The sequence below is a fragment of the Rhincodon typus genome, chromosome 23 (genome assembly GCF_021869965.1).
Source record: "Rhincodon typus isolate 14 chromosome 23, sRhiTyp1.1, whole genome shotgun sequence".
NCBI classification, from domain to species: Eukaryota; Metazoa; Chordata; class Chondrichthyes; order Orectolobiformes; family Rhincodontidae; genus Rhincodon; species Rhincodon typus.
This window is the reverse complement of record NC_063354.1, coordinates 44,210,660-44,222,137: the sequence shown is the minus strand read 5'-3', so window position 1 is coordinate 44,222,137 and position 11,478 is coordinate 44,210,660. Positions and strand designations below refer to the sequence as shown.

Here is an 11,478-nt window from a genome sequence, read left to right as displayed (position 1 = left end):
AATTTTTTTATTGTTCACAGAGAATGGGTGTTGCTGACTTTGCCAGCATTTATTGCCCCTGGAGAAGGTGGTGGTGAGCTGCCTTCCTGAACGACCACAGTTCACGCAGGATAGTTACACCCACAGTGTTGCTGGGAGGGAGTTGTAGGATTTTGTAACATAGCAAATACAGCAGACAAGTGCCACCCATCAACATGCCACCATCACCAAAATGATAATGACCAGAAAATGTATTTTAGCAATACCGGTTGTGGGATAAATATTGGCCAGGAGGATAGGGAGTGTTCCCCTGCTGTTCCTCAAATACAGCCATAGGATCTTTAATGCCCAGCTGATAGTGCAGACAGGGCTCAGGTTAACCTCTGGTCAGCCCTACTCTTTCTTTGGGCTACACTGGAACATCAGTGCAGACAAGGTGCTGAAACCTTGACACTATCCAACTACCAAGGAGCCAAGGTTAGAAATGATTAATTGATTTACTTTTTAATTCAATCTTTTAGAAGGAACTCATAGCAAAGCACGAGGAGGTGATGCAACAAGTAAAGAAGACAGAAGAGTTAATCGATACCCTCAAACAGCAGAAGATTTCTGTTAAGGTAATGACCATTTCTGATATCTGGGATTATGAGGAAAGGTTAGACAGGCTGGGACTGAGAAGAATGAGAGGGGATCTTAATTGAGACATATAAGATCTTGAAAGGACTTGTGAAATGTGACAGGGTCAGAAAAGATTTACAAGGATGTTGTTGGGATTGGAGGGTTTGAGCTATAGGAAGAGGCTAAATAGGCTGGAGCTATTTTCCCTGGAGTGTCGGAGGCTGAAGGGTGACCTTATAGAGGTTTATAAAATCATGAGGGACATGCATAGGGTGAATAGCCAAGGTCTTTTCCCCAGGGTAGGGGAGTTCAAAACTAGAGGGTTTAAGGTGAGAGGGGAAAGATTTAAAAGGGGCTAAAAGGGATAACTTTTTCACACAGAGGGTGATGCGTGTATGGAATGAGCTGCCAGAGGAAGTGGTGGAGGCTGGTACAATTACAGCATTTAAAAGGTATCTGGATGGGGACATGAATAGGAAGGGTTTAGAGGCATATGGGGCAAATGCTGGTAAATGGGACTAAATTAGTTTAGGATAATCTGGTCGGCATGAATGAGTTGGACCGAAGGGTCTGTTTCTGTGCTGTCTGATTCTATGATTTGATAGGGTGGATTCTGAAATGATGTTTCCCCCCACCGGAGAGACTAGAGTAAGAGACATATTTTAAAAACTAGGAATTGCTGGCTTGATATCCCTGGGTCACACAGATTTTCCTTTCTTCATATTGGGTCAGATTAGTTTCTGAAGCACCAAGGTACGTTGCTTGACAGACCAGTGACTTTTTTTTTACATCGAGTCCCGACAGTGAGGAAACAGGCCATTCAGCCAACAAGTCCACACCAGCCCTCCGAAGAGCATCCCACCCAGACCCATTCTCCTGCCCCTGCATTTCCCCATGTCCAACCCACCTAACCTACACATCCCTAGACACTATGGGCAATTTCCCATGGCCAATCCACCCTAACCTGCATATCTTTGACTGTGGGAGGAAACCAGAGCACCCGGAGGAAACCCACGCAGACACGGGGAGAATGTGCAAACTCCACACAGACAGTCGCCCAAGGGTGGTCGAACCCAGGTCCCTGGTGCTATGAGGCAGCAGTGCTAACCACTGTGCCACCGAGCTGCCCGACTGAAGCAGGAATTAAAAGATGTGTTCCTTTAGACCTTTCTTCTTAAATGGCTATATGTATTTGGTCGGTCTTGGCTTGTACCAAGGTAATCACTGTTTGGGAAAAGCTGACATTATATAAATAGCCTGAGATAACAAGGTGTACAGCTGGATGAACACAGCAGGCCAAGCAGCATCAGAGGAGCAGGAAAGCTGACATTTCGGGTCTAGACCCTTCTTCAGAAAAAAAAACAATGGTCTAGACCCGAAACATCAGCTTTCCTGCTCCTATGATGCTGCTTGGCCTGCTGTGTTCATCCAGCCCTACACCTTGTTGTTTCAAATTCTGCAGCATCTGCAGTTCCTACTACCTCATATAAATAACCTCCCAGTTTATGGGAGTGCAATTTAAACAGGGATTTCCACACGTCTTCTGAGCTGAGAATTGGTTACAATGGTGTCCTGTGAGAATGTGTATGAACGTGGTCAGTATACACTGGGAGATGAATGAATCATCTGCATTATCAAAGACTTACCAAATAAACCATGAATACACATGCATGCACACAAATACATGTGCATATACTCCCTGAGGTATACATGTTTGCATGTTTAGATGTGTGTATGTTTACAGGGACGATCTTTAGGTGATGGGTGAGGGATACATATTGGGCAGCACACAATGGAATTCACTCCTTTTGTTTGAAATACTTCGACGTGATCCCTTGAATCCAACCAAAAGGGCAGGAATTCTCTTTTTTAAATTCATTAAGGGATGTAAGTGTTGTTTGTTAGGCTGGCATTTATTGCCCATCACTAATTGCTCAGTGGTCAATTACTGTGGGTCTGGAGTCACATGTAGGCCAGACCGGGTAAGGATGGCAGATTTCCTTCCCTGAAGGACGTTAGTGAACCAGATGGGTTTTTATAACAATCAACAGTGGTTACATGGTCATCATTAGGGCGGCTCAGTGACTCAGTGGTTAGCGCCTCTGCCTCACAGTGCTAGGGACCCAGGTTCAATTCCACCCTCGGGTGACTGTCTGTGTGGAGTTTGCACATTCTCCCCGTGTCTGTGTGGGTTTCCTCCGGATGCTCCGGTTTCCTCCCACAGTCCAAAGATATGCAGGTTAGGGTGGATTGGCCATGGGAAACGCAAGGATAGGGATCATTCTACGGCAGATGGTGAAATTTGAAATTTAGAATTTAAAAGTAGGCTAGTCTAAACATAGACTCCCTACAGTGTGGAAGCAGGCCATTCAGCCCATCAGGTCTACACTGACCCTCTGAAGAGCATCTCACCCAGACCCACCCCATCCCGTTAACCCTGCATTCCCCATGGCTAACCCACCGAGCCTGCACACCTTTGGACTGTGGGAGGAAACCCATGCAGACACGGGAAGGACGTGCAAACTCTACACAGTCACAGCGCCAGGGACCCGTGTTCGATTCCACCCTTGGGCAACTGTCCGTGTAGAGTAACGGGATGTGGTGGGTCTGGGTGAGATGCTCTCCAGAGGGTTGGTGTAGACCCGATGGGCTGAATGGCCTGCATCCACACTGTAGGGATTCTATGTTTAGACTAGCCTACTTTTAAATTCTAAATTTCAAATTTCACCATCTGCCATAGAATGATCCCTATCCTTGCATTTCCCATGGCCAATCCACCCTAACCTGCATATCTTTGGACTGTGGGAGGAAACCGGAGCATCCGGAGGAAACCCACGCAGACACAGGGAGAATGTGCAAACTCCACACAGACAGTCGCCCGAGGGTGGAATCGAACACAGGTCCCTGGTACTGTGAGGCAGCAGTGCTAACCACTGAGCCACTCTGGTGAGCTCATGTCCCAAGAATATTAACTGGGGAGTCTGGATTACCAGTCTAATGGCATTATCACTGCCTCCCACCTCAGCGATGGCTGCTCCAACACTGCAGCACTCCCTGAGCCCTGCACAGGGAGTGTGTGATGCGAATGGGAGGGTGCTGCCACTGAAGTTGGAGCTCATACTATAGTGGGAGCAGGCTGGGGGTGGTGGGGATGTTGTTGAATATTTGGAATGGGCGGTGGTCTTTGGGAGATTCTGTCAGTGGGGTTTGTTTGCTGTGATTTCAGGACTGTGCTTCTCGGGCACAAACAAACTACGGCAACAAGTTTGAGATGCTGAAGAAGGAGTTGGAGCAGGTGCAGGCTAAAGTATTGCAGTACATAGGGAGTGAAGAGCAGCTTGCCCTGGACCAGGCTGACAGTGCTCTGGAGAGACTGGAGGAGAAATGTGCCCTGCTGAGGGAGACCAGTCTGAAGCTGGTGAGCACGCTGAAGAGTAATGACTCTCTGCAGATCTTACAGGTACAGTGGGTCCACACCTACATTGTTTGAATTGCATTGACACTGACACATTCTGTTTCTCCACTCATCAGTAAATTCTCCCGTTTGTTCTCAGGGTTTTGATTGTAATTAGCAAAGGTAGTAGTTTTTCCTCATTCCTAGATGTCATGTTTTTATTCTGGTCTGACACAGCCTGAGTTTCTGCACTGTGGAGTTTGAGAGAGCGGGGTCACCTACAGAACATAGAACAATTAGGAACGGACCCTTTGACCAATGATGTCATGTCAAACATGAAGCCAAATTAAACTACTGCCTGCTCTTGGTCCATATCCCTCCATTCCTTGCACATTCATGTGCTTATCTAAAAGACTCTTAAATGCCCCTATTGTATCTGCCTCCCCCACCACCCCTGGCAGTGGTTTGAACTATCCCCCCTCACCTTAAATGCATGGGCTCAAAATTAACTTTTCAAATATTTGTCTGCCACCACCCTCCACCGCTCTCCAGGAGAAACAAAGAGGACGTTCAGAATAATTAAGCTCAAGATCATTGATCAAAAATGGAGAGTCACAGAGTCATACAGCACAGAAGCAGACCTTTCAGTCCAACCAGTCCATGCTGACCATAATCCCAAACTAAACTAGTCCCACCTGCCTGCATTTGGCCCATACCCCTCCAAACATTTCTTATTCATGTACTTATCTAAATGTCTTTTAAGCGTTGTAACTGTACCCACATTCATCACTTCCACTGGACGCTCATTCCACACACGAACCACTCTCTGTGTAAAAAAACTGACTTTTTAAAATCTTTCTCTTCTCACCTTAAAAATATGTCCCTAGTCTTGAAATCCCCCACCTTAGGGAAGAGACACCTGCCATTCACCCTATCTATACTCTTCATTATTTTACAAACCTCTATAATGTCACTCCTTAATGTCCGACGCTCCAGTGAAAAGAAGTGCCAGCCTATCCAGCCTCCCTTTATAACTCCTTATATTCCACACCTGGCAACATTGTGGTAAATCTCTTCTGAACCCTCTCCAGCTTAATAATATCCTTCCTATAATAGGGTAACCAGAACAGGACACGGTACTTCAGAAGAGGCCTCACCAATGTCCTGTACAACCTCAACATGACGTCCCAACTCCTATACTCAAAGGTCAGAGCAATGAAGGCAAACGTGCTAAACGAGAGACATACAGGCAGGATAGAAATGTAAAAAGAGAAAATTGATGATAGAAAGAGGAAAATAGAATAAAGAGATAAGGAGAGAAGGAAAGGAGATACAGATTGAAAAGGGGATACTCGGAAGGAGAGAACAAGAGTGATAGAAATAGATAGGAGGAGGCTAGAGGGAGGGTAACAAGGAGACAGGGATGGAAACAGAGAAAGAGGTAACAAAGGAGGCACCAGGAATGGTAAAAGCGACAGAGAAAGCAAGGGAGAAGACAGGAGCTTGGAAAGGAGAAAGAGACAAACTGGGATTAGGAAAAGGAAGAGAAACAGAACTGAGAAAGTGGAGCCAAAGTGAGTGCAACAACCAGCAGGATGAAGGGCACAGTGTGGGATAGAGAACTTACAGCTGAATACTGATGGAGCATAGCCTCATCAGACAGGGATCAGCAATTTGGGTTCAGCCATTAGCAGTGGGTGATTTTCTGTCACAGTTCCCATTGTTATACGAATGGACATGATCTCTGACCCCATATGTACAGTCCACTGGATTGTAAATTTCATCCTGTACATTTTAATTGCAAGAAAAGCCAAGCAAATGCCGAGAAGTGATTATTAAACTATCATTTTACACATTTCTAACCCTTCCTCTCTCACACAATCACTGAAATATCTGTTAATCACGTGTTGGAGTTTGGAACTGAAATGATGCCATGGTGATCAGTTTCTGTTACACTTGGTTTTGAAGCTCAGTTTGATAGGAAGGAGACACTGTCACTTCTGTATTCCAGGCACACTGCATTTAATACTCTTTCCTCAACAGGTTTGTCATTGACATGATGCAAGTTAGTAATGAGCTCGCAACAATTATTGTGTTACTCAACTAACTCTCTGAAGGAAGATATGCTGTTAAAAAGCTATTATTAAAGACTAAGTTCTCTGGGTCCCAGTTAGGGAAGCGTGTATGGGGAAATTGGGCTGTTAGCTGAGCCTGTTCTTGGGAGAATGAAGAGGAATGGAGATGGATGATGCATGCAGAGAGTGGTGCGTGTGTGGCATGAACTTCCAGAGGAAGGGTGGGTGTGGATGCAGTTACAATGTGTAAAAGACATTTAGATAAGTAGATGAATAAGAAATGTTTGGAAGGATATGGGCCAAGCACGGGCAGGTGGGACTAGTTTAGTTTGGGATTATGGTCAGCATGGACTGGTTGGACTGAAGGGCCTGTTTCTATGTTGTATGACACTGTGTATATAATAAAGAGCCCAGCTCTAACTCACATGGGAGAGGGCTGGTTGGAACAGAATCATCCTGTAAATTGAGCTGGGTAACAACACTAGTTCTTCCCATCTGGGAGAGGCCTTTAGAGCATGGACAGCTTATTTCAAAAGGGACATGGCACATATCAGGGGTATCTAAGAGGCATGTGAGATGAAAGAGCATAGAGGGGGCATTAGGAATCACAAGGGCTTGTGGGATGGATGGGAATGTGGGCTTGAGAACTTTCTAGGCCCCTTACCTTGCAAAATGTTGTACTGGGGACCATGAGTGCAATTTTGACGTACAGATGGTATACTAGGCACATTTTGACAACTTACATCACAATGGAGCTACTAACCACTCAAGACCACTTACCTACCAGGAGATTTTTTTTGTGCCAGTACATAGATAGCCCTACTAGAGATGGGGCAGTGCTAGACCTTATCCTAGGGAATGAAGCCAGTCAAGTGGTTGGAATTTCGGTGGGTGAGCATTTTGTGAGTAGTGACCATAACTCTGTAAGTTTCAAAGTCATTATGGAAAGAGATAAGGATAGTGTGGAAGCTAAGTGTCTAATTTGGGGTAAGACCAATTTCAATACCATTAGATAGGATCTGACAGACATAGCAGCTACTTACAGGTAAGGTTACATTTAGAAAGTGGGAGTTGTTTAAAAGTAGTTTAGTGAGAATTCAGGGCCAGCGTGTTCCTCTAAGAGTGATGTGCAAGGGCGGCGAGTCCATGGAACCCTGGATGGCGGGGGAGATTGAGAGTTTTGTGGAGAAAAAGAAGGAAGTATACGTCAGGTACAACACAGTAAAAACAGGGGAGGTCCTTGAGAAATACACAGAGTGTAGGAGCTGCTTACAAAGGAAATCAGGAGGGCAAAGAGAGGCCATAAAATAGCTTTTGTACTTGGGATCAAGAAAAATCCCAGCTATGTTTATCAATCACAGGACAGGAGTGTCAAAAATTTAAAATTCCCTGTGCATAATTCAACCAATTGTGTGCTTGTTGCTCACTTAGTTATCGGTATCAATGTGTTCAGTTTATTTAAATTTATATAATGTCTTATTACAGATCTCTGAAATGTGCAACACGCATTGAATCATAAATACTGGAAGAACTGCGGATGCTGTAAATCAGGAATAAAAACAGAAGTTGGTAGAAAAGCCCAGCAGGTCTGGCAGCATCTATGAAGGAAAAAATCAGAGTTAACGTTTCAGGTCTGGTCCTGAGGGAGGGTCACCAGACCCGAAATGTTAACGCTGATTTTTTCTTCACAGAAGCTGCCAGAGCTGCTGAGCTTTTCCAGCAATTTCTGTTTTTATTACGCGTGGAATCATACTTTTAATGTAAGAAATGTGGCAATCAGTCTGTGTATAGCAAGGCCCCACTGTCAGTAGTAGGACCAGATATTATCCTTTATTATATATTTCCACACATGTCAGGACTGACTGATCTGTTCACTCATTTAAGCACCTCCCCTGCCTCTTAAGGCTTGTGTTTAGCTTGGCTTTGAAAGTCAGCTTTCCAGAAGAAACAACACAGTGTAGAGCTGGATGAACACAGCAGGCCAGGCAGCATCAGAGGAGCAGGAAAGCTGAAGTTTTAGGTGGGGATCCAGCGTCTGCAGTTCTTGCTGTCTCTGAGCTTTCTAGAAAAGTTGTTTTGAGTTTCAGCTTTCCTCAGGTGTATTTGAACTTGGCTTGCGTGAATGATAGCCAGAAACGCATGGAGCTAATTGCAGGTTCAATTGAACAACACCCAGGCCCAGGAACTGTCAACAACAGGCCCTGAGCTGTCTGTCTGAATCATCACCAGTGATGTCTGAAAACTGCAATTGCTGGGATTGTGAAAGGTCTGGACCAGGAAATTTGATTCAGGATATTGAATGAAGCTAGATTCTCAAAGCTGTGAAGTGAATGAGTCAATGTGGAAGGAGCATTACATCCCAGAAAGCAACTTTTCTAAGTTTACGGCAAGAGTTTATCTTCTTAACTTCCCTGCGCTTCTGCTGACAATTAGAAAATGCAGGAAATGCAGCGTCAGTGGGGAGAGAAACAGAGTTAAAGTGTCAGGTCAATGACCTTACATCACAGCTGCACAGTCATGGAGATGCTCAGGCTTTTAAATGCATGTCGAGCCAGAGCACAAGATTCAGAAAATAAACTTAAGGGAACTAACTGTGATGGAAGATCTTTTTCTCCCAGGGGATGTGGGCTTCACCGGCTGGGCCAGCAATTGTGTTCCTCTCTAAATTTCTCTCCAGTAGTTGTTGGAGTGTGACCCCCTTGAACATTGGGGTGTAGTGGCACCCACAATGATGTTAGGGAGGGTTTTGACCCCAATGACACCGAAGGATCAGTGATATATTACCAAGTCAGGATGGTGAGTGCCCCTGCGGCTTGCTGCTTTCAGGACCCCCTTCACTTTCAGTGCGACTCTGACTTATCCCACCTGGATTCCAACCTTACTTTCACCCTTCATATTCTAAATCCACCTGCAACCATATTCTTCCATCCTTTTCCTGCCCTTGCATTGTTTCCTTCACTTTTACTTGCATTTAAAACCTGCTCGAAGCTGATCCTTGTTGTAGGAATTCAAAGGTGTTCAGGCTTAATGAGTGGAAAGTATTTCAGTGTGTAGGAGGATAACGACAGGTCATTAATGCTATCATTTATTACTTAAAAGCCTGGGAACGAGTATCGAAGAAGCCTTGGTGTCACGAATGAATGATTGCAGGTGTTCTGCCGTACAAAGGTTTATTTAATTACATTTATCTCCACTACCTTACACTCTTCCCTCATCTGCTCCCTCTTAATGAGATTGTTAGATAGTTTTTGTGTCTGAACTGGCCAGCTTTCAGTCACTTGAGTTTTACACAATCCCCACATGCTCGTCTCTCCTTCAGTGCACAAGTATTTCTGGATCAGTGAGAGATTGGGAAGTGTTGATGTCCAAAGATATCTGCGTGTCCTTGTTCACGAGTCACTGAATGTTAACATGAAGGTGCAGCAAGCAATTAGGAAGGAAAATGGTGCATCATAAAATCGCTACAATGAGGAAGCAGGTTAGTTTCCACACTTCCCGTCTGAGGAGGAGCATCCCATCCAGACCCACCCCATAACCCTGCATTTCCCATGGCTAACCCACCTAAGCCTGCACATCCTGGGACACTATGGGTAATTTAGCATGGCCAATCCACCCTAACCTGCACACCTTTGGACTATGGGAGGAAACTGGAACACAGATGTGGGAAGAATGTGCAAACTCCACACAGGCAGTTGTCTGAGGGTGGAATTGAACTGTCCCTGGCACTGAGAGGCAGCAGTGATGACCACTGGGCCACCATGCGTTGGCCTCCATCACAAGAGGATTCAAGTACAGGAGTAACCATGTCTGACTGCAGTTGTATCGAACCTCGGTGAGCCCACACCTGCAGTACTGTGCACTGTTTCAGTTTCCTTACCCAGAGCAGGACCTACTCGCCTTTGAGTGAGTTTAACAAAGGTTCACAGGATTGATTGCTGGGATGGTGGGTTTGTCCTTTGAGGAGAAAACAGGAAGACGGCACCTGTATTCTCTCAAGAAGAATGAGAGATGATCTCGTCGAGACATACAAGATTCTTACAGTGTCGTGACAGGGTCTATCCCACTCTATGGAGTCTAAAACCGGGGACACCGTCCCAGAGTAAGTATAAAGCATTTAGGACTGAGATAAGGATGAACTTCTTCACTCAGAGGGTGTGAATCTTTGGAACTCTCTGTCCCAGAGGGCTGTGGAGACTTAAACGTGTGGTATGTCTACATTAGAGATTGATAGTTTTCTAAATATTTAAAACATCAATGGAAATGGGGAAAAGTGTGAGAAAATGGTGTTGAGCTAGAAGAAGTCATGATCTTGTTGAATGGTGGAGTAGGCTCAAGGGGCTGAATGGCCTACTCTTGCTCAGATATTCCTGTGACCCCTGTGCCTCTATCTGTAAAGGCCAGGATTCCTGAAGTACTTCCTTGACCTGACACCTGACCTCAACTTGCCCTGACTTTCCATCACATCTCCTGTTTCTGCATGGCCTATTGAGTTGTACCTTTGTTTTATATTGCCTGACCTCCTTCATCCTACTGGAGTGTGTCTCTTCACATCTCTCAGTGTCACATTTCATCTATCTGTGTGTCATTTCTCCAGACCATCTGTGACCGCTTCCAGTCCATCACTCACCTCCTCACCATTCCTCGCTTGGTGTCGTCGGCAAATTTTGAAATTGTGCTCGTACTTTGGGACATGCCGTGATTGTGGAGGGATGTGAAAGGAGTTTTTTGGTTTGCTAAGTGTGTGATGTGTCCCTTCTTAGTTTCCTCAGGAGATTTACCCCTTCAATAAGACACTGCAGGACATAGTGCTGCCTTCCTCAGACCTCTCAATAGAGAACAAGCTACAAGGAGTGAGAAGGGCCTTGGAGCAGATTTCCATCCTGACCTATCAGGACCTACAGGCCTGCTTCAGACCACCGTCAGAATCACTGGATGTTTCAGGTGGGGAAAATTGGATTTCTACCTTTCTCTGTTCTTCCCCACAATGCTTACCTAGTCTTTGTTTGCTGGAAGAAAAATGGGGGTCAGTGAGGGAGGGTCTAAGGGGAGGGGATCAGTGGGGGTGAGTCAGTGGTGGGGTGGTTCAGTAGGAAGGGGTTCATTGGGGGAGGTCAGTGGGTGGGGGGCCAGTGGGGGTCAGTGGGATAGGGTCTGTGGGGGCCAGTGGGTGGGGTTCAGTAGGATAGGGCCTGTGGGGGTCAATGGGTGGGGTCAGTGGGATAGGATCAGTGGGGCGTTCATTAGGATAGGGTCAGTGGGTGGGGTCAGTGGGATAGGGTGTTTAGGGTGGTCTGTGGGATGGGGTCAGTGGTGTAGGTTCAGTGGGGGTCAGTGGTTAGGGATTCACTGGTAGGGGGTTTCAGTGGGGGAGGTCAGTGGGTGGGGGTCAGTGGTAGGTGGGTTCTGTGGGAG

At 45.8% G+C, this 11,478-nt stretch overlaps 1 protein-coding gene across 1 annotated transcript in view; it reads left to right on the top strand.

The window, feature by feature from the left end:
• Nucleotides 1-504: 504 nt before the first annotated feature.
• Nucleotides 505-11,478, top strand: part of LOC109922466 (tripartite motif-containing protein 65-like) — a 17,049-nt gene continuing 6,075 nt past the window's right edge. The window contains exons 1-3 of the mRNA XM_048610772.1: nt 505-596; nt 3,824-4,057; nt 10,827-11,007. Coding sequence (XP_048466729.1) covers nt 531-596; nt 3,824-4,057; nt 10,827-11,007 — 481 coding nt within the window. The 5' untranslated portion in view covers nt 505-530. The remainder of the gene's footprint in view (nt 597-3,823; nt 4,058-10,826; nt 11,008-11,478) is intronic.